Source organism: Myxocyprinus asiaticus, chromosome 14 (assembly GCF_019703515.2).
Source record: "Myxocyprinus asiaticus isolate MX2 ecotype Aquarium Trade chromosome 14, UBuf_Myxa_2, whole genome shotgun sequence".
NCBI classification, from domain to species: Eukaryota; Metazoa; Chordata; class Actinopteri; order Cypriniformes; family Catostomidae; genus Myxocyprinus; species Myxocyprinus asiaticus.
Genome location: NC_059357.1, coordinates 8,069,485 through 8,097,383, shown reverse-complemented (window position 1 = coordinate 8,097,383; position 27,899 = coordinate 8,069,485). Strand labels below are relative to the sequence as shown.

Here is a 27,899-nt window from a genome sequence, read left to right as displayed (position 1 = left end):
ACGTTATGACTCATGACTATTCAATCTGTACGATGTTTCTACCTATTCGTACTACCCTAAATAGACTGACTTAGTGAAAAACATTGACTCTTATGCAGCTGACAGAAATTCAGAGACAGAGACATTAAAAGGACGAGACGAGTCACCTGTATACATATGAAAGGGAAAATTGTAACATTAAATATGACAGCTGTAATCTCGCTCTATAAGTCAAGAGCCAAATACCCATTTGTTGCATTGAGCTACAGAAATACAATTTATGATTACATTTTGACGTATTTCCTATAATATGCCTATATTTGCATAAAGTTAATTTTGGCATCAATTAGGAGTACACTAGTGTAAAGATCACCTCAAAGCAAACACATGAAATAAAAGCAACAAAAATCCAAATTCGATTTCATGCCAAAGGTTGCCCACTTAACTTATTAAGCCCTTCTAACACACACTTAAAATCTCTAGGAGCCAATTACACACACGCAAACACACTCATAGTCTGCCTAAGTCGGTTACACACACTTTGACCTATGTTTTCTTAGCTAATTATACACACACACTAACTGGTTATGTTTCTAAGCCAATCACACACAAACATACACACACACACTTACAGCCTGTGTCTTTGAGTCGGTTAATAGAGTTGGAGAGGAGTCGTACGCAGCCCAGAAATCCCGCCCCCTGTTTCTTATGGATCTTCTTATGGTTCCAAACACTGATTGTGATGGAGTCCGACTTCCCAATATACCTGGAAAAAGAAAGATGCAAGATCAGACTTAAAACTAGGGCTGTGTCGATATGATTCATATCAATATATCGCTACTCTTTTTTGTATCGATCCTTGTATCGATAATCTTTATTTATTTGTGCATCCATATTATTTCCTACAGCTCAATTAGTGAAAATGCAGATCACCTAAATAGGTGCAAACCCTAAAACATTCTTAGTGCGTTCAAAACCATTTCTATGAGAGGCCGTACTGAACAAAAGTAAACCGCGCAAGAGACATTGAAATTGGGAACCGAGGACTGGTTTGTATTCAAAACTGGTTCCATTTAAAAAAAAAAAAAAAAAAAAAAAAAAACAGAACCTGAAAGATTTTCATGACTTTTGGTTTCATAAACGGTTCTCCAACATGCATTTTTCTGCCGATGTGGACACAACAGCGCTTAACATACAGTGCAACCAGCGTAGCACGGTTCCCAAACTAATAACTCTCAGTTGGTTATTTTGAATCTACAGTGCGAAATATACAGCGTGACCAGTGTAGTTTGATTCTCAAATGAATGACTCTTATGAGCCAGTTCTTTTGAACCTACAGTGCAAAATGTACAGCACGACCAAAGTAGTTTGAATCTTGAACGAATGACTGTTCTTTTGAATATACAGCATGAAACAAAGCGTGACCATTGTAGCCCAATTCACTAACACGTGACTCTTAATAGTTGTTTTTTTTCCTACGCCGCAAAACATACATCGCTTCCTTGAATGACTGGTTGAATGAATCAGCTGTTTTTTTAGTGGATCAAAAAAGAACTGACCCTCAAGTCATTAATTTTGTCATGTCCAAATTTAAAATAAAAAGAAAGAAGAATTCTTTTCGTCTACTATACACCAACTTTATCAATGGCGCAGCCACTAAAGTCATTTAAAACAAAATCTTTATTTGTTGCCACATGACAGAGACCGGTAGAATTTCGTAACACTACTGTCTCTGTTGTTGAAATGACATCTTGAGAACTTTCAACAAATTTGGTTTGTCTGAATGTTTTGGCATGACGTTAGACAAAACAAATGATTCACTTAAAATTGGGGAACAGAAACATCTCCAAAAGTGGACATCAAAAATAGTGAGTCTGACAAGAAATGTCCAAGCAAAGTCTGAAATTTGTGTCAGCCAGCCAATGGGATGGAATCCCTAGGCAAATTATCTTGTTTGAACTAAAAACAAATAGAAGAAGTAGAGGAATAGAGAGAAGGCAGAAGAAGGGGTAAGATGAAAGGAACGAGAAGACAAAACTCTACAATGTCGCTTGATATTCTGACCAGAGGGGGCCTAACCAAACCCAAACAATCAAAATGATTCTCTCTGATCTAAAGAGAGTTTATCAAACATCTAGAGAACCAGAGACCAGCTGAAGTCTGAGCTCATAATGGTCCTTATCCAAAACATACTGGAGAGTCTTCATGCCAAATGTTACTTTTCACAGGACCAGACAAAAGCTTGTAGATGACTAGCAACAAGAAGTTACCAAATCAGACCAGAGTGAAAGAGAACAAGCAGCAAACAAATAAAGCCAAAACCCTGTCCTGTCAACATTATACAATAGGTAATTATGGTTTAACCCGTTTTATTTTTTATTTTATTTCATTTTCTAAGACAATCCTCGAAGCAAAACTGAAAGACTGAACTTTCCCAGCAAACATCAACTTAAATTCTGTCATCATTTACTCACCCTCATGTTGTTCCAACCCATATAAGAAATACTGAAGGATATTGACTGTGCCCATTTTCCATTCAATGAAAGTGAATGGTAACTGAGGCCTAACATCTCTTTTTGTGTTCCACAGAACAAATAAAGTCATACAGGTTTGGAACAAGAGGGTAAAATTTGACAGAATATTCATATTTGCGTGAACTATCCCTTCAATCCTGGAAAAAAGTTTTTGGGGAAAATGTAAAACAGAGAAAAGTTTCAGACTTTTGGGCCCCACTATATGTTAAGTTTCAAGGTGGTGAAGAGAAATCCCAATATACTTATTTAGGTTTTAAAGTTTAAGCAAGCACTCTTTCTATTCCCCACCCATTATTCCAGTTTGTGGGGAGGCTATTTTCCGCTTAAAGACGTGACATGTTTGGCTAACTCGACAGCCGTTGCCATGGCGACCAAACAAAACGGAGACGTGTGCTTCCTCTTGTTGCCGGCTGTCGGGACGACATGAGAACGGGACAAGTGTTGGAAAATAGCTTGCTTCTTTTGCATTGACCTTCCTCACATCTCACTTTCATTTTTTCGGTCTGTGGGAAAAAAAACAGGCCACCATTGAGGGAAAGTTTCTATTTTTACTCCACGCTGTGAAACAGTTGATACTCGTAATTCTAGATAAAGCCTCTGTTAAAAATGAAAGTAGAACTAGATGTGTACTGTACAGCGTGAAAATTTGATTTGAGAGTTTTCAGCCATGCCAAATTCCATGAAAAATCTAGGAGTCTACAGAGGAGGTGACCTAATTCCTCAAAGCCTGAAGATGCTGGGAGCTTTACTGATGGGCTGCACTGATCAAGAGATTGGAAGAAATTGTACACCACTGGTTCAAGAAAATCACCTGGGTTTTCTCAAAAATGCTTTACATCACATGTTAATGGAACAGTTCACCCAAAATATAGAAATTTTGAATAATGTTCACATTTTACATACAATTACCTCAGGCCATTTACCACATGAACAAATAAACTACCTCTGGACTCCCCCATAGTGCAATAATGTAAATACATATCTCATGTACATGTAAAATCACATATTTAATTCAATAACTGTACATACCCCTAAAAATTCAATAACTGTACATACCCCTAAATTGCACATACATTACCACTTGCACATGTACATACGCCATTCTGTTATATGTCCTATTATTTGTATGTCTATTTATACTCTTACCTTGTTTTATATTCTGTGTCTCACTGTAATGTTCTGTGTGCACTTGTTTCTCCTATCACCCAAATAAATTCCTTGTGTATGTAAGAACACTTGGCAATAAAGCTCATTCTGATTCTGATGACAGTGGTGATTAAGACACTTTAAATAATTAGCTTTTATACTGTTATTGTACTAAAGCCAAAAGAAATTATTCCAATTATTATCTGGAAAAGATTTAGCCTACTTTGTATTAAGTTGACAGTGTATTTTTTTCCACATAATAGGAGATAAAGGGGCGGCCGGAGACGCCGGTTTGGGAGAGAGAGGCGCACACGGCCGCGCTGCACATTTGTTTATGTTTGTTTTAAGTTCATTTTTATCATTAAAGTTTATGTTTACTGTTCAGCCGGTTCCCGCCTCATCCTTGCCCATCCTTATACTGTTACAGTGGTGCTGAAACCTGGGAAGGAGGAGGGATGCGCTGTCGCGGAGTCCTCACTGCTGCCATCCGCCAGGTGAGCAGCCGTGGCCATCTGCTTGGGGACGGAGGAACCGCGACTGTCTGCCGGGGGAGGCACGAGCTGGCGTCTGCCAGAGGGAGGAGGAACGGTTGAGGACCGGACAACAGCGAGTCCGTGAGCCAGCAAGTAAGTTCTTCTCTCTCATTTCTGTGTGTCTTCTCTCACCCTTTCCCTCTCCCCATGCCTCCCCTCTTCTCTAGAATGGTGTCAGAACACACAGTGTATGGCAGCTTGCTGTGTATGGGGTTGCGTAGCCACAGACCGGTCAGAGTGCCCATGCTGACCCCTGTCCACCGCCAAAAGCATGTACAATGGGCACGTGAGCGTCAGAACTGGACCATGGATCAATGGAAGAAGGTGGCCTGGTCTGATGAGTCACGTTTTCTTTTAAATCATGTGGACGACCGGGTGCGTGTGCATCGTTTAAGAGATGGCAGCAGGATGCACTATGGGAAGAAGGCAGGCTGGCGGAGGCAGTGTGATGCTCTGGGCAAAGTTCTGCTGGGAAACCTTGGGTCCTGGCATTCATGTGGATTTTCCTTTGACACGTACCACCTACGCAAATATTGTTGCAGACCACGTACACCCCTTCATGGCAACTGTATTCCCTGATGGCAGTGGCCTCTTTCAGCAGGACATTGTGCCCTGCCACACTGCAAAAATTGTTCAGGAATGGTTTGATGAACATGACAAAGAGTTCAAGGTGTTGACTTGGCCTCCAATTTCCCCAGATCTCAATCTGACTGAGCATCTATGGGATGTGCTGGACCAACAAGTCCGATCCATGGAGGCTCCATCTCGCAACTTACAGGACTGAAAGTATCTGCTGCTAACGTCTTGGTGCCAGATCCAACAGGACAACTTCCCATGCCTCGACGGGTCAGAGCTGTTTTGGTGGCATGAGGGGGACCTACATGATATTAGGCAGGTGGCTTTAATGTTGTGGCTGATCGGTGTATATACAGTGCAGTATATGTACAGTATATTACCCTTTTTTAAATTTATGAAAACGTTTTCTTTCTCTGAAATTTTCCATGGATACCCTAGCACACCCCTCGCGGCCCCCCAGGGGTCCATATCAAAGAGTCCTATAAATTAATTTTAAAAAAATGCTAAATTGATCATTTTAATCTAATTAAATAGAGCCAATCAAATCAAATTGACTATCTTAATTAGAAAACAATTGCTTCTGAATTGAAAACCAGTGAATCGTGAATTGAATCAATTCACTGTGAACCCAAACACTTTTTTTTTTACATTTCAGTCTTTTCCTCACAGAAAGTTACTGTGTGACTTCAGAAGTCCTGGAATATACAGTATTTCACAAGTTGTATGGACTTTTATGGTATTGTATGGTATTTTATGGTTCGTTTTGGGGTTTTTTATACCACAGAAGAAAGTCAGTCATATAGGTTTGGAACAACATGAGGGTGAGTAAATGAAGACAATTTAAATTTTTGAGTGAACTATCCCTTTAAGAAAGTTCTGCAGCATTTACCAAAAAAAGCACATGGTCACCTTGACCTTTGTTTTTGTTTTTTGTCCATCGGAAATGTTTACTTCAACTAATTTTCAAAGTGACCCATACTCTTTATGACTTCAAACTTCCCTCCGCTATAAAATTATCCATAAGCACAAGAAATTAAACAACAGACGCCTTAGACGATGTGATATCAAAAACAGACTTGATTTCTCAACGGTGACTCACACAGAACATCGACTAAAATGAAACCACACATGAAGCGTCTAATGACACTGTCTGACATTCTTAAGCTCTTACAGGAAAGAACCAAAGCCCTGAAGGCCAAATATATGACTCAAGTCAAAACAACTGGACGTATGACCATGTGGTTCAAAATGAGATCCATTTCCGTGTTGTCTTCTTCCTGGATTCTGTTTCCTAAACACAACGTTATTTTCTCAGGTTTTAATTTCAAAAGTTTAAATGAGCTGGGATCAAGTGTTGTGAGAAAGGGTGTGCGTGATTGATAAAGACTTTCAAGGAAGAGCACTTACAAGTCGTAGTGTTGGTTCCATTTGGGGTCCAGAGTGTTTCTCACTGTGTCTGTTGAGTGGCATTGTCCTGAACCGTCAACCACCACCTTAGCGAAAGGGTCTGGGAGTCCTGTGAAACACAGAACATGTATTTACATACACACCAGAGCTGGAATTGAAGATGGAATTTAATTAAAGCAGCAGCAACACCTGCTAGTATACTCCATCATTTAGTTTGTAATTCACTTAGATTAGTTCACCCAAAAATACAAATTCAGTGATTGTTTACTCACCCCTGTGTTGCTATAACCCCATATGACTTTCTTTCTTTTTCTTTACACAAAGGGAGAAATTGTGAAAAGAAAATTGTGCTCAGTGGTGTCATACAATGGCAGTTTATGGTAACCACCTCTTCAAGCTACAAAAGAACAAACCAATTATAATTCAGGAGTTTAATAAATTATTGTCTGCAACTCGTGTCTTGTTCTGAAGGAATACGATAAGGATTGGTGAGAAACAAACCGAAAATGAATGTGTTATTTAGTGAAAATCTTCAACGACCACTGGTCTCCAGTACGCGTTTGTGAGACAGCCTGCACGCGAGCTTTAGAGCTCCTTGCACGAGAGCAGAATGCTGCAGCCGCTCGCGAGATGGGCGTTCATGCGAAAACTTGTTTTGTTTAGATTCAACAGGACCACCAGTGATATTAACAACAGAAACCACAACATAGCTGCACACAAACCAGAGAACAGAACTTAGACAACATGTCTGAAGAGTTTGTAGTCAAAAAATAAATGCATTTCGATGACAAAGCCTTATTTGTTTGAATCGGAGTCCTCAGGCAAACAGACAGATGGGGCTGAAGGTAGCTACAGCCACACGTGTTCTACTCAGATACCAAACGACATGCAATAAAAGTTTATAATCCATGTTAATCAGAGATTTTGTCCTTAGCAGCTGCGACGGTGACGGGACATTCTGTCGATCACTAGTTTCTATATTTGACAATGCGCCGTGAGTCGCGTCCACTATGAACTGGCACTGGTCCAAAATCATGCTGATAACATTATATTGAAGCCAGCATCTCACTTGCCAGTTAAAACTACTTGTTTTTGGCAGAGAAGTGCAACTATGTTGTGTTTTCTGTTGTTAATATCGCTGGTGGTCCTGTTGAAGCGAAACAAAACAAGTTTTCACTTGAATGCCCCATCTCGCGAGTGGCTGCAGTGTTCTGCTCTCGTGCAGGGAGCTCTACAGCTTGCGTGCAGTCTGTCTCATGAACGCGACCAGGAGACCAATGGTCGTTGGAAGATTTTCACTAAATAATACATTCATTTTCGGGTTGTTTCTCACCAAACCTTATAATATTCCTTCAGAACAAGACATCAGTCACATCTAATATCGGCCGATATTAGCCTTTCACAGATATATCGGTATCGGCGTTTGTTTTCCGATATGCGCAGATACGAAAACTTTTTTTCAGAACATATAATGCTGAAAACAATGCTTGTGGTGATTTAGAATTGGTGTCAATACATAATTTGTCCAGCAGAGCGCGCTCCAACTCCATTGTTTACAGAGCTGACTCCGAACTGACGGTGGTTCTGCAGACAGTACGGAGTTAAGCGCCATCTTCACGGTAAGTTGCTAACTAGTTTGTGAAATACATACTGCAAAGTTAATAAAAAATGACCCCATCATTTTCCCTTTTCAATATAACTAATATAACGTTAACCCTGTTCCTGACAACCATGTCACTCATGTTTATCACATCTGTTTGCTGTTAGCTAGCTATAGTTTCTCAGTGCAGTCAGTAACGTAGCAGACTGAAAAGTAAACATCAGAGCATCTTTTTGCAGCTCAGCAGATAACGGTGCTGTGGTGGATTGTGTCTGTTGAGTGTTGGTTTCATGCTACGTTGTTACCTAGTTGGTGAGACGCAATGCTGGAAAGTAAATAAACAATGTCCATCTTTTACTCTCCATGACAACGAGCTTATAGCTAACCACATAGTTACTTTTATACCTTGTCAGCTGAGTGGAAGCTAATGTGTAAACATGTATTCACCAAACTGTTTTGTTCAGGATTCGCAGTTTGGTACCCCCTTCAACCGAACAACTCCAGTCGTTGCATTTATAAAATTTCATATTTAAAAGTCTGGTTTTCCACCATTGAAAGTTCCCCTGAACTTGTATAGCAGAATACGGTGTAACACCGCTGCCGCTGTTTATCTCTTGACTCAGCAGGTGTAAATGCTTCTTGTTTTACAACCTGCTCCTAATTAACTGGCAGTATTAAAATAGTCAGCATTTGACTGATACTAAACAGTACTACTGATGTTTATTTAGCTATTTATTTTATTTTTAGTTATTCTTTATTTAAATGGTCAGCAGTTGAATGATACTAAACATACAGTACTGATTTTTATTTAGCTATAATTAATTTATTCTTTATTTAAATGGTCAGCAACTGACTTGATACTGAACATACAGCACTGATGTTCATTTAGCTGTTTATCGTATTTTTATTTATTCTTTATTTTCTCAATGTTCATTTCTAGAATTTGTTGACAATGTATTATAATAATAATGTCAAATATTCTTTGATAAAAATGTTTAAGAAAGCAGCCTTCTGAGTACCTTTGCACAGTCATATCGGTGCAAAATCGGTGCACAATCCACATAGAAAAGGTGTTTTCATTCCAGCTCAAAAATTAACTATATTGGCCACCATATCGGTAATCAGTGAATTTCCCCCCTCTAAAATAGATATCGTCTCAAAAATCCCACTTGAGTCGGGCTCTAGTCGCATCCAATAATTTATTAGACTTCTGAATTATGCTTTTGCATGCTTTTGAAGCTTGAAGTGGTGGTCACCATAAACTGCCATTGTACACTGCCTGGCCAAAAAAAAGTTGCATACTCTAATATTTCGTTGGAATGCCTTTAGCTTTGATTACAGTGTGTATTCGTTGTGGCATTGTTTCGACAACCTTATGCAACAACACAACATTTATTTCCGTCAAAAGCTGCATACATTTCTGATCTTGTATTGATGAAAGGAGAGTCGAACCACTCCAGCACATCCCAAAGACTTTCAGTGGGGTTAAGGTCAGGACTCTGCGATGGACAATTCATTCAATTCATGGCACTGTCATCTTGGAATATGCCCGTTTCATCAGGGAAGAAAAAAATCCATTGATGGGATAACCTGGTCATTCAGTACATTCAGGAAGTCAGCTGACTTCATTTTAGTGCTGCAAAACATTGCTGAGCCTAGACCTGACCAATTGGAGCAACCCCAGATCATAACACTCCCTCCAGAGGCTTGTACAGTGGGCACTATGCATGACGGGTGCATTGCTTTATGCGCTTCCCTTCTTACCAGGATGCGCCTATCACTTTGGAATAGGGTAAATCTGAACTCAGACCACATGACCTTTTTCCATTACTCCACAGTCCAATCTGAGTGGCTTTCTAGTGGCCACATAGCTGTTTAGCCCCAATCCTCTAAGTTCTCATTGCATTGTGCGTGAAAATGCTCTTACTTTCACTATTAAACATAGCCATGAGTTCTACTATCGATTTTGTATGATGTGACTTCAAGAGTTTTAGTGATCTCCGATCAAGATCATTCAAGATTTTTTCCCGACCACGTTTCTTCCGCGAAGCTGACGGTTCACCACTGTACTTGTATTGTCCAGGTTTTAATAATGCGTTGGACAGTTCTTAACCCAATTCCAGTGATTTCAGCAATCTCCTTAGTTGTTTTCTTTGCTTGATGCAGGCCAATAATTTGCCCCTTCTGAAACACAGTAACATTTTCCATGACCAGGGGATACGTCTTCCGACATAGTTGTTCAAGAAATGATAATCTACACACTGCATCAGTTAGGGTTAAAAGAATTGTTGCCAGCTGAAACATATTAATCACTGCAATAATGATCCAATCATAGAGTCTTAAGTATTTGCTTATTTAAATCCAAACAGCGACTTTTTTTTGGCCAGGCAGTGTATGACATCACTGAGAACAAATTTTTTTCACAATTTCACCCTTTGTGTTAAGAAAAAGAACGTCATATGGTGTTAACAACACAGGGGTAAGTAAACAATGACTGAATTTTCATTTATGGGTGAACTATCCCTTTAAATGTAAATGTTACAGTAATCCAAATACTAGAACTTGAAATACAAGGGATTGGTGACTATCACGGGGGAATTCACCAAGAATTAATTGCACCCGGTTAAAGTGTTGTTTATTTGCACATGCTGTCTGTGCTGGTTTAGCGCCTGATTTACTAAAGGAATTATCCAGATCAGGCAATGGCACAAATGCAGCCACAAAATCTGGGCTGAACGCAATTTGCACGCCACAATTCTGATCTTGCAGAAAGTGCGTTTGACTACACCGCACATCTGGATATATGCTAGATTATAATGCTCTTTTAATGCAATTCATTTAATGAATTGCTGTTGATCAATTGAAAATATACAGAAACAACAATTTTAGTAAAATTAATTTTCCTGCCTGCTTTCCTCAGGTGGTAATAGCATGATGTTTACTGTGCCGGGCAAATAGCACAGAGTTTTGTGAATAAAACGCTATCTATAATTAGCCTAATTTACATAGGAGGGGTGTTTGCATGTAAAGGAATGCCAGTGACTTATTTTAAATACTCAAGATGTGGCGCTATTTCAATGCTAACTGTGCCTGCTTTAATTAGATTGTGGGTTTCTAATGAATAAGATGCAGTCTTTTGCGCTGAAATACCATGCACAAAAGTGGCAGTTTAGTGAATTTAACCTGTTACATTATTGTGTAACTCCCCAATGGAAGTCACTACATTGTTGCATTTTATGGAAAGTAATGCATTAGTTTTGATCTTAATGTTTGCTTTGAATAATTTTTTATTATAATTAAATAAATAGACAAAAAACATGTTAGGCTACTTATTTACAAAAGTAGTTCCTTACCTGTTACTTCCAAAAAGTATGTAACTTGTTACTTGTAGCCAATGTTGGGTAAGTTACTTAAAAATAGTAATCCACTAAAAATGACTAATTATTTCCTCTAAACTTATAATCAGATTACTTTACTGATTACTTTATTGAAAAGTAATCCCATTGCTAATTACTTTACTTTTAAGGTACTTTCTAAAACACTTTTCCACTCAACAAATTCAAAACAATGTCTGTATTACACACATCATACACTCAGCACCTCACATTTCTCCTTCACAATGACTCGTTACAGGGCCATAATTAATGTATTCTACATAAATAATATATTAGAAATAAGCATAACCCTATAATGTACTTAAAAGGTGCGCTCAGTAATATTTCCTCATTCAAAAAGTTTAAATCTTAAAGACATGAATTGTAATTTTGCAATATACTGTATGTAAGAGATCATGCCCACTCATATTAAAATGAAGACTCCAGTCATATCAGTAACCTTATAAAAGCTATTTTACTCTACATGGAGAGGGTCCGCACATGGGGGCTGCCATGTTAGAATCACACAACCAGCCAAATACTACTTGCTTATTCTCAGTAAACGTCCTGTTATTTGACACTTTCACTCATTGATTAGAGTAATCATGGCTGACTGTGAATACAAAATTTCTACAATGGCATCTGAAACTGAAAACTACTGATTTTAAATGATGCTGCATCCAAGCCGCTAGGTGTCAGTGTAAGTCCAAGATGACTCAAAGACAAAAGTTACTGAGTGCATCTTTAAAAGTAATTAAATTATTTGAAATCAGTAACAGTAATCCGATTACAAGAATTTAAAATGTAATGCATTACACCACTTTTTGACCAAAAGCAATTAGATTACAAGTAATTAGATTACATTAACTAATTACTTTGTATTTGTATTGGATTACACCCAACACTGCTTGTAATACATTTCTTACAACACTGGCAACAGCCTAGGCCAATATTAGAATTTGATATTATAATTTAAGTAACCGAAAATGTCTGATTAGGCAGATTTTGGATGCAGATAATATTACACTTGTTTTTTTCTTTTTAAACAGAATACAGTTTTTCTATGCCAGGTCACAAAAGTACTAAATGGTATCCATATTTTCTTCTGTACGTTATAATGTTTGATGTCTAATTTTAATTGGCACAATGACTTTGTTACTTGACGCATTGGAGCTTTAGTATAAATGCAATTTTTGTTTTTTTTAAAAAGACAACAAAGTATATTTATAGTAGTGTAGTAGATTTGTAATAGTGGCCATTGGTTGCTGTACATAACATCAAAATAATTATTGGCTATTGGTACTGTCCTAAATTTATGAGTGCATCCTTACCTAAAAGGCAACATTTTCACAAAATAATTTTTTCTCTCGGTCTTGCTCACTCACAAACAAACACACAATAACTGACTGTGAAACTGGCTGTGACTATACCTGGATCGATAAATCAATTCGCCTCTGCATGGCTGTTTGAAGATTGAGTGCAGGCTGAGCGGGGTAACATATGTGTGAGTGTGTACAGAGGAGGAGGTAGAGAGACAATCGTTTTTAATGTAGTCTTTCACTGCATAGAGAATTTCACTGCACAAACATTTCTGTTTCTATATATATATTTTTTTACTTTCTCCTCTTTTTCATCAGTCATCCTGACTCCCAGTCTCTCCTCCCACCCCCACCAGCATCTGTCTCTCTGTTTGAGTGGATATCTGATCAGCGTTTAGATGTGGGCTTGGCTGTTTGCGCTTGATAGGATAGAGAGAGACAGGCAGAGAGAAATTTGTTGTGTATACACGTCAACCAGTGGTTGCTTTGTCTGCCCAAACTGACCCACATTTCTGCCTCTTTGGGGAAGAGCACTTATCACTCTCACTTTCAACAGATGAATCCCAGCTAAAACACTGGGCTGAGATATAGTGACAGAAATAGAAAGCTCTCGCTGTTAACATACATTCAGACACACATTTTCAGTATTTATGAAGGTCGGATACTTACGGAAGAAGTCTTTCTTCACCAGGTTTTTTGCACAAAGCACTGCAGAAAAGAGAGAGAGAAGGCATGCATTATTTATTTGGTACTTTGCGACATCATATTAGATCATTGTTAAATGATATTAACAGCACAACATAACAAGGGATGGCTCAGGATGGTCCACTAGTCAGTGAGGTGGAATTCGATATTTCAAATCAGATTCTTACGTTGTCAATTTTCCTGAATAAGCTGATTTTTGACATTTATCAGCAAATTGCTGTGCATGTAAACGCATTCACTGTGTCCAGAGCGCTGTGACACGTTTCCAGCGACAAGCAATTTGTTCTGTCCACAGTATTTGCAAACAGCTGCACGACATGACTCAATCACAACCAATCAGCACATAATTGATGTTTAACGTACAGTCATTAGGAGCAAGATATTGGACCAATGAGATTTTATAGTGGGCGGGGCCGAACAGTATAATGCCCTTAGCAATAGAAACCAATGACCGACAAAATGTCCCATTCCTAGACATAACAGTGATTTATGTTTTAAACACAGCTTTGATGCAAAACTCCATTCCGAATGATTGGGGTCTTGCACGGTGATGCATAGATATCTTCTGTAATCTCTGACACTGTATTTTTAGGATCTCAGCATGTTTAAACAGGCGAGAAAATGTTTAAATCCATAGAGCAGATCTCGGTGCACTCAACACTACTAGATCAAGCTCAAAACTTATTAAAGATGCAATGCAATGCAAAAAAAAAAAAAAAAAAAAAAAACTCTGATCCACATCCCATTGCTGGCCTACATACAGCTTAAAAACAAGCAAAAGTTCCGTAGAATTCAAACTGGCCTGAGCTGTCAGCTAACCCAAGCAAACTCTGTTTTAAGCTTTTCACATGATACCAGAGCCAACAAAATCTTTCTTCTACATTGACAACTGTGGGAATGTCAGGAGGTTAAGAAACACTTGAGTGCTATTAAAGGTATGGTGAAGAACAAAGCTAAAGTTTCCCCATCAAGAAGATCAGCTCTTGAGGTCAATCAATTGGGCTAATGGCAATTTTCCACTGCACGTTATGGTTCGACTCGACTCGCTTTACTTTTCTGAGCTTGCTTTTCCACTGCAGTTTAGTGCAGCCTCAACGTGGGTGGGATTATAGGCTGATCGTCATAGTTGCGCAGCCTCTACTGCCGTGACATCATCTTAAACGCGACACGAGCACACAGCAAAGGAGCAATGGAGGATATCGGTAAAGGAATGGTGTTCTTGATTCTCGGCATGTGGCTGTTTTTCACAGCAAGACGACAAACTTTATTTCAAAAGAGGCTGACAGCAGCAAGACAAAATACCGCTAAAAAAAACCAGGAGAGTTTGGGAAATCATACACCAAAGCGCAGACGAGGACATCACTATGTTAGCTCAAAGACGACGCACGAGGGTAAGCTAACCTGCCTTCTAGCTTATAGATTCTCTCTGACCAATCAGTGATCTGCAGGGTTTTGACGTCACATTTAGTATCGGCCTGGCTCGCTTGGAACCTCGACCGAGGTGGTACTAAAAAAAGTACCAGGTACCAGGTACTATCCACAGTGGAAACCCCCAAAAAGCGAGCAGAGTCCAGTCGAGCCGTACCGTGCAGTGGAAAAGCCCCATATGTGTGACATAAGGGTGCCATACAGAAACTTTTCACAAGCCACCTACATACTGATTTTGGGGTTGTTTTAATTAAATCATTAAAACTTTAATCAAATGAAAATAGAACAACTAATTTACAACAATCAAATGAAGTGCATTTCTACAGAACCTCACAACACAATACAAAATGCAACATTGGAGTTATTTTTGTCAACAACAAAAAAAGAGCTGCATAAAAGAGCATCACAGATGTTCGATATTGCTTGAATATAATACCATTACTATTGCTTTATTTTTATTATTATTATTAGTAGTAGTAGTAGCATTACAGTGAATATTACATAACTATACAGTGGTGATATATTTCTGTTGTACTTTTTTTCATTTAAATTAAGCTTTTATTTTGGTTGAAGCTTTTATTTTGGAGTGAAAATCCTTTCCGTTTTTATGTTTTTGACGTTAGCTTCTCACCTCCATAAAAGCAGATTTCTATGTGACCCAAAGTGATTTTTAAACCACAAAAAGCTGCTTTTTAATTAAATAAATATGTAGTCAGTCATGCTACAAAGTGAATTAGCAATCTGCTGTCATCTACAAACAGAGTGTGTGATGCTCATGATGGTGTTTTCCGTGTATGAGACAAGGAGCTCTAAAAGGTATGATCTAGTGTTGTCAAAAGCACCGGTACTTCGGTACCAAGGCGATACTAAAATAAAAAAGATGTAACGATACCAGTGTCTCTGCAGTATCGGTAGTACCAAGCAATGACTCACCGGTACCAGCACGCAGTATGACTGACATACGTTGTGACAAGTCCTAGTGTGATTTCTTAAACTGCTAAATGCTGCAATCTTACTGTGGAAGAGCTGTGTACTTTAAATCCGACTGCTCATTCACTATAAACTCCACAAACACTGAGAATTATTCACATTGTATGAGATGACAGAGCAGGTCACTTATCCATTGTGAACCACATAGCACATGTAAAATATATATTTATATAATTAAAATCACAGCATTTGGCTTTAATCTCAGCTCAGCTTTATTTATATTGCATTTAAAACAACAGAGCTGACCAAAGTGCTTCACAGTAATACAATTTAAAACATAACATTTCAAAATTACCACATACACAAACACCAGTAGTCTAAAATACAAACACTTTAAAACTGTGTACTACATTTCATTTGTCAGACTCAAAGGCCAGTGTAAAGAGATGAGATTTCAGACATGACTTAAAAGTCTGCAATGATCACACTGGGCCATGACACAAACTGTTTATCCAGAAAAGTGAAGCTTGTGGCAAAAAACACACATCATATTACAAGCACGATTCAAAATAAAATCTAGATGCCTGAAATTGAAGAAATCTTATAAAAATATATTACAACCGCATAGTAAAATGTAATATTCACTGTAATAATAATAATAATAATAATAATAATAATCAAAATATCACAAGCAAGACAGCTGTTGAATAAAAGTTTGGCAAAAAAATGCAATAACATGTTGAAAAGTTCTATTTTCACTTGTTAAAAGTCTTAAGAATTTATTGATTAGAAAGCATTTTGATGATGAAATTAAACTTAAAAATTTTCTGGAAATTTCTGGAATATAATAATAATTATTAAACTACAATTATTAAAATAATTAAAAATAACTAAACTGGTGTGTTCAATAGCACATTATAATATTAGCATATTTTTGCTGTGGTATCGAAATTGGTATCGAGAACCGTGCAAATTCACTGGTATCGGTATCGACTACTGAAAGTTTGGCACCGTGACAACACTAGTATGATCAGTTTATGTTGGCACAACACCAGCTCCACACAATCACTTTGAAGCATGCAGCACATGCAAACTATATATTCATCTAATTAAATCACAACCTTTGCAGTTTAATAATCACACTAAGACATAGCATGATTTTAATTTGTGCGCTGAATGGTTACTGAATGACATTCGTACATCAGATGGTATCGGTTTTTGGTGTTGGAGCATTTTAACGAGCACGAATACAAGTACATGAGCGTAGAATAAGATCAGATTCCGATACCAGTATCGGGACATCCCTATTAATGCTGATTCCTAAATAAAATTTGGTGTGACCAACCTATGCCTTTTAAACAGCATCATTTCTCCTAGGTACACTTGCACACAGTTTTTAAAGGTTGTTGGCAGATAGACTGTTACAAGCAACTTGGACCCCTTTTACACCTGGTATGAAGATGCGTTTTGGGTGATCCAATCACAAGTGGTCAGCGTTAAATACAGATGTAAACAAGGTCTAAACAATTATCGGATCACAAAACCACATACGGAGGTAGTCAAAAAAAGCGCATGTGACCACATCGCATTTGAGGTGTAAACACTAATCCGTCCTGAATGTGCTTTGGACAGCAGTGAATTACCACCTCTAACCTGTCAATCAACTGCTGAGCTAAAACAAGAGTTTTAAACTTTGCCATTACGAGTGGCTTTAAAAAGAAAATAACCCTCCCATCGGAAAATTTTAAAAAGCGAATACATACACAAGCACAAGAACTTCCCGGATCTTCTTTAGTGTGTCTGACATCAACACGCAGGGACACAGATGACAAGCACACACATCCAAAGCTCAGGTTAACACCGGTATCTCCACTTAAACAACGGATAATTCTACTCAAAATGTTGCATTTGGGCTTAGACTGATTTTCAACTGCTTCTTGGGAGGAAAAGCATGCCGTTTTATTCACGCTTTCTTTGTCTTTTTTCCCCCCCACAGTTTATTATCATGCAGTAGCACAATGACATAGTGATTGATGTAAACTGTCATGAAATCAGAGACCCTCCCCTCGAAACCCGATCACAAGTGGTCCAAGTTTACGCATACAAGCGACCAGGTTTAAACAGCGATGTGTCTCACCTGACCACATGTGACTGGATTACCCCAAGACGCATCTTAATACAAGGTGTTAATGGGGTCTTGGATAACTTGCCACAGTTCTATCTATTAAGGCAGCCTCAATGGCTGCTTTGGTCTCTTCATGTAATCTGACTCGATGTTGAGATCTGAGCACTTTGGGGGTCATACCAATTGTTGCAGAACTCCTTGTTTTACTTCTATTTGAAAAAAGAATGTTTTGAGATCTACATTTTATATTTCCTATTGACACACTAAAGCAGAAGATATAAAATAACCATCTTAAGACAAATGTTTTGTGAAACATCTCATTAGCCTAAGATTTTTATATTATATATATATTTTCAGAAGACATGTCATACAAAACTTGGTGCCACAAAGTTAGGATGTTGTGGCTCATTGCCAGGGCATTGCAATATCTTTGTAGTTTTTGGTGTGTTTCTATTCAGTACTCTCGCCAACAAACGGCAAAGTACCTTTCAAGTTTTGTAACACAAAAGGTGCAGGACAAATTATGTGCCAAAGTGTGATATATAGGATTAGGAGTTTGTTCAAATCTATAACCGTAAATATCTGGACAATATGAACACATTGCCAAAATTACTTAATAACATAAAAAATGTGCACTTGGGATTTCAGACTTCTTTAAATTGACTGTTCATGGCGAATCGATAATCTCCCAATGGGCAAATATCAGCAATCTACCACTACCAGGACTCAAGATGGCGCCGAGTATGGCTTCTGCGTTGCGAGCTCCGACACAACATGGTAGTGTTTTGGCACCGAGTATGGCTGCTGCGTTGCGAGCTCCGACACAAGATGGTAGTGTTTTGTTTGTTTTGTTTACAGTTCTTATGTTTTTTGTCTTGGATGTTGTCTGCCTTATTGTCTACGACAGACAAACACTTTTGGACATTGGTTCAGCAATTACACATCATAAACCGGACTTCAAATTCCTCAATGCCGACCTGCTGTTTACAAACACACAAGTGGAGCCCTTTGTCTGTGCTGCACTGCCGCAGAAACGCAGGAGGAAAAGGGGAAACAGAGCCGGCGTTCTCATCAGAGCAAGATGCCGCGCAAATCGACCCCGCTACCCAGTATTCTACTGGCAAATGTTCAGTCTCTGGATAACAAGCTCTGCAAGCTGAAAGCGCGGATCTCTTTCCAATGAGAGACGAGGGACTGCTGCATTATCTGCCTTACGGAAACTTGGATGTCTGCAGAGATTCCAGACTCAGCCATTGAACCTGCGGGGTTCTCCGTGCACCGAGCAGACAGAGCGAAAGACCTCTCAGGTAAAAGCAGAGGTGGTGGTGTATGTTTTATGATCAACAAATCCTGGTGTGATCAGAGGAACGTACATTCTATCAAGTCTTTCTGCTCTCCTGATCTGGAATTTCTCATGCTTCTGTGTCGACCATTCTGGCTACCGAGGGAATTCACAGCGGTCATTATCACTGCTGTGTACATCCCGCCACAAGCCGACACAGACCGGGCACTTAAGGAACTGTACGGGAGTATAAGCAAGCAGGAAACCCGCTTACAGGCAGAATCTGAAACAGGAAGCACCCACTCTCAGAACGATCCAGTGCTGGTTGGACCAATCAGACTCTACGCTACAGGACTGTTTTGATCACATGGACTGGGAGATGTTCCGGTCCGCCTCTGATGACGACATCGAGCTTTATGCTGATAGCGTAATGTGTTTCATCAGAAAGTGCGTAGAGGACGTCATTCCGACCAGAACAACACGGATCTATCCGAACCAGAAGCCATGGATTAATAGCGATGTCTGTGCGGCACTTAATGTGCGCACCTCTGCTTTTAATTCCGGGAATGCGGAGGAGCATAAACAAGCCAGTTATGCCCTCTGAAAAACTACCAGAATAGCAAAACGCCAGTACAGGAACAAGATTGAAGGACAGTTTAACACCACCAACTCTAGAAGCATGTGGCAGGGAATTAACATCATCACGGACTTTAAAGGGAATAAAAACTCTGCCATGAACACCGCTGCCTCTCTACCGGATGAGCTAAATACATTTTATGCTCGTTTTGAGGGAAATAACACCACCCTCGTGGAGAGAGCTCTCACGGCCGAAGCTACAGAGGTTAGTTCACTCTCCATCTCTGTAGCGGATGTAACCCGATCCTTCCGACGGGTGAATATCCGCAAAGCCGCGGGCCCAGACGGCATTCCGGGCCACGTCATCAGAGCGTGCACGAACCAGCTGGCTGGTGTTTTTACGGACATTTTCAACCTTTCCCTCTCTTTGTCTGTAGTCCCCACATGCTTTAAAACATCCACCATTGTGCCTGTTCCAAAGCAATCAAAAATCACTTGCTTAAATCCATCATCAGCAAATGCTTTGAGAGACTAATCAGAGATTACATCTGCTCTGTGCTGCCTCTCTCTCTAGACCCACTGCAGTTTGCTTACCGCAACAGCCACTCCACTGATGATGCCATTGCATCTACAATACACACTGCTCTCTCCCACCTGGAAAAAAAGAACACTTATGTGAGAATGTTGTTTGTAGACTACAGCTCAGCATTCAACACCATAGTGCCCTCCAAGCTAGATGAGAAACTCCGGGCTCTCGGCTTAAACAGCTCGCTGTGCAGCTGGATCCTGGACTTCCTGTCAAGCAGACGCCAGGTGGTTAGAATAGGCAGCAACATCTCCTCATCACTGACCCTCAACACTGGAGCCCCGCAGGGCTGTGTTCTCAGCCCACTCTTGTATTCCTTGTACACACATGACTGTGTGGCAACACATAGCTCCAATGCCATCATTAAGTTTGCTGATGACACGGTGGTAGGTCTGATCACTGACAATGATGAAACAGCCTACAGAGAGGAGGTGCACACTCTGACATGCTGGTGTCAGGAGCACAACCTCTCACTCAACGTCAGTAAGACAAAGGAGCTTGTGGTGGACTTCAGAAGACAGAGAACACAGTCCCATCACCATCAATGGAGCACTAGTGGAGAGTGTCAGCAGATTCAAGTTCCTGGGTGTCCACATCACTGAGGAACTCACATGGTCCATCCACACTGAAGTTGTTGTGAAGAAGGCTCATCAGCGCCTCTTCTTCCTGAGACGGCTGAGGAAGTTTGGAATGAACCGCCACATCCTCACACAGTTCTACACCTGCACTGTAGAGAGCATCCTGACTGGCTGCATCTCCACCTGGTACGGCAATAGCACAGCCCACAACCGCAAAGCACTGCAATGGGTGGTGCGAACTGCCAGACACATCATCGGAGGTGAGCTTCCCTCCCTCCAGGACATATATACAAGGCGGTGTGTGAAAAAAGCTCGGAGGATCATCAGAGACTCCAGCCACCCGAGCCATGGGCTGTTCTCACTGCTAACATCAGGCAGGCGGTATCGCAGCATCAGGATCCGCACCAGCCGACTCCATGATAGCTTCTTCCCCCAAGCAGTCTGAACTCTTGATCTCCCACGATCAAAATACATCAGCACTGCACTTTATTACTCTTACTCTTATATCTCACACCGGACTGTCATAAATTATATTATTATTATATTCTCTCTTAACAACTTACTATCAACCGACAGCCTGAATGTCAATACAGTACAATACAACCTACTGTACATTCTATATATACTATATATACTTTTTTTGAATAATGTTTATTTATATTGTGTGTATTGTACTGTACAGTGTATGTTATTATTTGTATATTGTGTTGTGTGTAATTATGTGTATATTAGACTTTAATTGTGTTGTGTTAATTTGATGTTATTGTAAATTGGTACATGTCTCATCACTGTCACGACTGCTATGTTGATCGGAACTGCACCCAAGAATTTCACACACCACTGCACTTGTGTATATGGCTGTGGGACAATAAAGTGATTTGATTTGATTTTGATTTAATAAATACATGAAATGAATAGGCAGAGAGAGAGAGAGAGAGAGAGAGAGAGAATGAGAATGTGCAGTTTAGAGAAAGGAAAGAAACACAAATCTTGGCCAGACATATATTTGAGGGAGAAACGAAAATCTTAAAAAAGGAGGACGGACTGCACGAGAAAAAGTGACGACAGGAATGAAGGGAGACTAGAGAGCCAGCAGACCACATTCAAGGTATTCAAACTAAATCAAAACAGCTCACCCCACCAGATGTAGGAAAGCTGAGACGCTCAAGAATAGCTGGAATGTGTGGAGGAGGTTAAAGGGCCGAAAACTTTTCACGTGCAGGTGAGTCGCAGACTTTACTTAGCAAATTCAAACAAGCACGGAAACACCCATACCGAGACTGCTATTGATTCCGTCTGCGGCTATCCGTCAACACGCACAGTGAGAATTCCTGCACGCTCTATAAAAATTGTAACATTGTTGTAACAGATATTAAAAGATTTAATGTGATACATTAGTCGTTCTCAAGCTAAATTAGTCTATCCACATGGGATATAGTTTAAAGAGTTAAGAAAAGCAAAGTGACTCTTGTGCAGGGTTTGAACAGTTGCAGCAGGTGATGATAATGCAGAGAAAGCTCGTCAAGACTGGATCTGAATCCTCGAGACAGCGAGAGAAAGAGAACGGGAGGGACTGAATAAAAAGGAAACATGCTCGCTTCGCAGTCGAGGAAGAATGTCTCTCTGCAAACATCCCTGTGAATGTTTAACGTTCCAGTGAAACCCACCTCATCATTCCACCATCTGGAATGTATCTCTCTCTCACACACATACACACACTGCCTTCAACACCTAGTCTACGCTTCACTCCCTCCATTAATTATTGACAATAGGGATGCAACGGATTCAAGGTTTCACAACATACCTTGTTTTTAAAACGGACGGTTATCATACTGTTGAAATCTTCTCATTGACGGTATTTCATAAATATAAAGACTGATTTTTAGAACTTTTCTAAAACCCAAATCAGTTTAATTAAGACAGAATCTGCGACGTTTACATCATATAAACTTGGCGAGATAAAATAAATCTTTAAATTGCGCCTTCATGTTACATTCGACTGTCTCTCAACTTGCAGGTGTTGCGAGCGCAGCGCATCACGGGCACATCAGAAGTGCAGAACGAGTGCATAATACAGACATGTCCCAGCCTGAACCTTTATTTCCCCTGCCAAAGCTGATGAAGTCTGCTGTCTGGGATTACTTTGGGTACGTTAAAGACCCACGAGGCACAATCAATGATGATGGTTACCCAGTCTATAAAGTTTAGTGCAAAAAAGCATCGGCTCAGGTGGGAAATATTTCAAATCTTGAGCACCATCCCACGGAATTTGCAGAGATAAATGTTAGTGAAATTACAGTATACAGCAGGGGTCGGCAACCTTTTTGACATGGAGTGCCATTTTTTATTTTCCTGGTTAATGGCTGTGCCGACGTCCACCCCAATCCCCAGCCAAAAAAAATTAATATATATATAATAATAATAATAATAATAATAATAATAATAATATAGATATAGATAGACACATACAGCTCTGGAAAAAATTAAGAGACCACTCCAAATGTTCAGTTTCTCTGGATTTACTATTTATAGGTATGTGTTTGAGTAAAATTAAAATTTTTGTTTAATCCTATAAAGCACTGACAACATTTCTCACAAATTCCAAATGAAAATATTGTCATTTAGAGAATTTATTTGCAGAAAATGACAACTGGTCAAAATAACAAAAAAGATGCCGTGTTTTCAGACCTTGAATAATGCAAAGAAAACAAGTTCATATTCATTTTTAAACAACACAATACTAATGTTTTAACTTAGGAAGAGTTCAGAAATCAATATTTGGTGGAATAACCCTGATTTTCAATCACAGCTTTCATGTGTCTTGGCGTGCTCTCTACCAGTCTTTCTCATTGCTGTTGGGTGACTTTATGCCACTCCTGGTACAAAGATTCAAGCAGGAATTCAACAGACACTGGAATGGAATGGCTGCCATAGAGACGCTGATTTAAGAAACATTTGGAGTGGTCTCTTAATTTTTTCCAGAGCTGTATATATATATATATATAAGTGCATGTATGTGATTTTCCGAAGTTTGAGTCCACTTGTGAAAATGTTTCTATTTTGCATTTTTCTAATTTAATCGTTTATTTTTCATTACAAATTATATTATCAGCATAACAATTTGAGTGAATAATTGGTGCAAAACCCGATGATTATAATATAATCATGATCCTGCATGTGAATTTTCACAGAGCATCTTGTGAAAGTGCTTTAATGAAAGAAAACCTGTCCTTTTGTACAAAATGAGTTAACACAGTTAATGTCACAAATTTGATTACTGATCACGAAATTGTGTGGAATTTTAAATATTTCTCAAATTATGTCATTTTTCAAAATCACACAGTCAGAGGGGTAAGCACTAGTACGCAAGCAACAGTGAGAGAGGAGCAGGCTATTTTATTTATATGAAGTTTTTCGCACCTGCATTCCAATCTACATCTTGATGTAATCCTTCCTCGAGATCATGCAGTGTGTTTTCATCAGCTGAATGGGAGACTAAACACTATTAAAGTGTGACGAGACTCGCGCTGCGTACGCAAGCCATTTGCGCATCACAAGCCGATCGACTATTTAGCCCTTTTCAGTGTACCGCACCTGCAAAATCCTAAAACTTTATTTCCAGGTTTAATTTATATTTTGAATAGACTCAGATTTGTATGTTTTCTCTTTTAATCGTTTAATGTAGTTTTGAGATTGACTGGTTTAAGGAGGGTGTAACTGTATGCTGGGTTGGAAATCTCTAGAATTAATAGTGGTGTTTTCCTTATTACATCACGTGTTGTTCTGAAAACAAAAAGAAACAAATGAAACACGGAATGTAGGCTGTCATCCACGCAGCCTGACCGAATCAACGCGGGCGCGTTTTAACTTGTGCAATTAACCGAAAGTGAAGTGCGAATGGCTTGCATGTGCTGCATGAGTCAGTTGAGGTATACTGCAGTTTCGTCACATTTTAACTTTTTGTTTAGCCTCCCATTCAGCTGATGAAAACACGCGATCACATGCGTGATCATGAGGAAGGATAACATCAAAAAGCAAACTGGAATGCAGGTGCGGAATTTCATATCCTACTTCTCTCTCGCCGTTGCTGGCGTGCCAGTGATTACCCCTCCGCGTGCCAATGCTGACACACGTGCCATAGGTTTCTGATCCCTGGTGTACAGGATAGTAAATTATAGCCCCTGTTTAATAAAAACACCAGATTCAATGTAGTTTTACACCATTTGTAATGACTAGGTAGGCTAAAATTATGTTTATACTTTGTCTCATTCACAAATGCAGCAAACGGATTTAAGCACTCGTTCTACATTACGATGTGCCAACTGTTTGTTCATTTCATCAAGTGCAGCGCAACATTAGGCCAACAATATGTTTGATACTACTAATAATATGTTTTATCTGTAAAACATAATACTAAATATTGTTTACACAGTGCATGTCTTTTGGTGTGCAGGAAATTGACACTGACAATATGCATGCAGGAAATTGACAGTGAAACTCTGGCAGAAAATAGGTAGTATTGGACAAAATGCCAATAAATATACTGCAAATGAATTAAACTAAATCACAAATGCAACAAATGACTGAATGCATACAAATGCATATCTGAAGTGTTAACCTGGGCATTAATCTCTACAAATTATTACAATTCAATTTCATAAATCAAAAAATAACACGGTTATCATACCGTGAAAATGTCATACCATTACACCCCTAATTGACAACAATGTCTGTATTAGAGACGAATTAGAATAACTGGTTATAGAACACATGGGAGCATAAATGAACAACAAGAGATAACAATCTTTAAAAAATAAGCAATTACTGTAAGAAAAACAATTGAGTTCATGAAAAACGCTTAAACATTACATGTACATTCAGCCTTTATAGACACTACCCTCCTAAAGGCCAAATTATATTTCAGTTGTCCACGTTGCTGATTGCTCTGCGCACAGTAAGCTTGACATAAATTTAGATAGTCTTCGTCTGTGCGCAATGTCGGCACATACGCATGCCGTTCACTATACTAGGCAAGGCAAGTTTATTTATATAGCACATTTCATACACAATGGCAATTCAAAGTGCTTTAAATAAAAATGATTAAAAAAAACAAAAACAGACATAAGATACATCATTTTAAAATCAATTAAGTACAAGAAATAAAAGTAATAAGATACATTTAAAAAGTAAAAATTATTACAATTAATAAAAAAGAAAAAGAATACAGAAATAATGATGCAGTGCAATCAGTAAGTGCAGCACAATGCTCAGTGAATAAATGCACAGCTTAACAGATATTGTTTCAGTCTGGATTTGAAAGTGGCTACTGTTGGAGCACATCTGACCTCTTCTGGAAGCTGGTTCCAGCTGCGGGTGGTATAATAGCTAAGCGCTGTCTCACCTTGTTTTGAGTGAACCCTTGGTATTTCTAACTGACTTGGTCCTAACGATCTTAGAGGTCTGATAGGTTTATATTCAACAAGCCTATCTGCAATGTATTTAGGTCCAAGGCCATTGAGTGATTTATAAATGAGTAATAGTACTTTAAAATCAATTCTAAATGTAACTGGAAGCCATTGTAAAGATCTGAGGACTTGAGTGTTTAGGTTCAGGTGAGAATCCTGGCAGCAGCATTTTGAATGAGCTGCAGGTGTCTAATGGTCTTTTTGGGAAGGATGGTGAGAAGTCCATTGTAGTCCATCTTACTGGTGATGAATGCATGAACAAGTTTCTCTAAGTCTTGACTGGATACAAAACATCTAATTCTCGCTATATTTTTTAGATGATAGTAGGCTGATTTAGTTTTTGATTTGATATGACTACTGAAACTAAGGTCTGACACCAAAACGACACCAAGATTCATTACTTGATTTTTTTGTCTTAAGACCCCTGGAGTCAAGGTATGTGTTCACCTTGGGAATTTCACCTTTGTTGCCAAATACAATGACCTCTGTCTTGTCGTTGTTTAGCTGAAGGAAGTTTCGGCACATACAAATGTTAATTTAACCAGTGCACTTGCACAGAGAGTCTATAGGGCTGTAGTCATTTGGCAATAGGGCTAGGTAAATCTGGGGGTCGTCTGCATAGCTATGGTATGCAATTTGGTTATTTTTCATAATTTGGCCTAGTGGAAGCATATAGAGGTTGAACAGGAGCAGTGCAAGAATTGAACCTTGTGAGACTCCGCATGTCATGGACGTCCACTCAGATTCATAGTTCCCTATGTTCACATAGTAGCCCCTCCCTTCTAGATATGACCTGAACATGCTGAGGACCGTCCCAGAGAGCCCTACCCAGTTTTCCAGTCTGTCTAGGAGAATGTTGTGGTCAACAGTGTTAAGGCAGCACTGAGATCTAGTAATACCAGCACTGATATTTTGCCAGAATCATTATTTAGCCAAATATCATTAAGTATCTTTATGAGCGCTGTCTCTGTGCTATGATGCGGTTGGAAACCAGACTGGAAATTGTCCAAGTAGCCATTTGAGTTTAAGAATTTGTTCAGCTGATCAAAAACAACCTTTTCAATTATCTTGCCTATGAAAGGAAGATTTGAGATTGGTCTGTAGTTGTTTAATATAGAGTTATCCAGATTGCTCTTTTTTTAGAAGGGGCTTGACAGTTGCATTTTTCAGGTACTTCGGAAACGTGCCTGAAAGGAGTGAGGCGTTGACTATTTCTAACAGATCTTTTTCTAAACAATTAAACAAATGTTTTGAAAAATTAAGTAGGGAGTGTGTCAAGACAGCAGGTCGACGTTTTAAGATGCTGCACTATTTCTTCCAGGGTTTTGCCATCTATTGTCTCAAAATCAGGCATAGTGACCAATTTCTGAAGTTTTGTGGTGGGTGCTGTCTAACCTCAGCGCAACATGAGGACGAGCTGATCAGCATTCTAATATCATTGATCTTCTTCATGAAAATTATGCAAACTCGTTGCATTTGCTGTCAGAGAGCATTTCACAGGGAACCTGTGTTGGAGAGTTAGTTAGTCTCGCTACAGCAGCAAAAAGAGTGTGGGTGTTCTTTATATTGCTGTTTATAATGTTTGAGAAGGTCTGCCTAGCTGTGCCTAGTTCTGTATTGAAAGCATGAAGGCTGTCTTTATAGATGTTATAATGGAATTCAAGATTTGTTTTTCGTCACATTTGTTCTGCTTTCCTGCATTTTCTTTTCATGCTTTGTACTGCTGTTGTGTTTCTCCATGGTGCTTTATGCCTGC

The 27,899-nt window shown here is 39.1% G+C and overlaps 1 protein-coding gene across 2 annotated transcripts in view; it reads right to left on the bottom strand.

Annotated features, from left to right (window-relative positions):
• The window catches only part of smurf2 (SMAD specific E3 ubiquitin protein ligase 2), a 100,522-nt gene that overhangs the window by 36,752 nt on the left and 35,871 nt on the right, over positions 1-27,899 (bottom strand). For both annotated transcript variants that reach the window (XM_051717727.1, XM_051717728.1), the window contains exons 2-4: positions 13,138-13,176; positions 6,176-6,284; positions 612-745 (exon numbers count right to left, since the gene is read on the bottom strand). In XM_051717727.1, the coding sequence (XP_051573687.1) occupies positions 612-745; positions 6,176-6,284; positions 13,138-13,176 (282 nt within the window). The remainder of the gene's footprint in view (positions 1-611; positions 746-6,175; positions 6,285-13,137; positions 13,177-27,899) is intronic.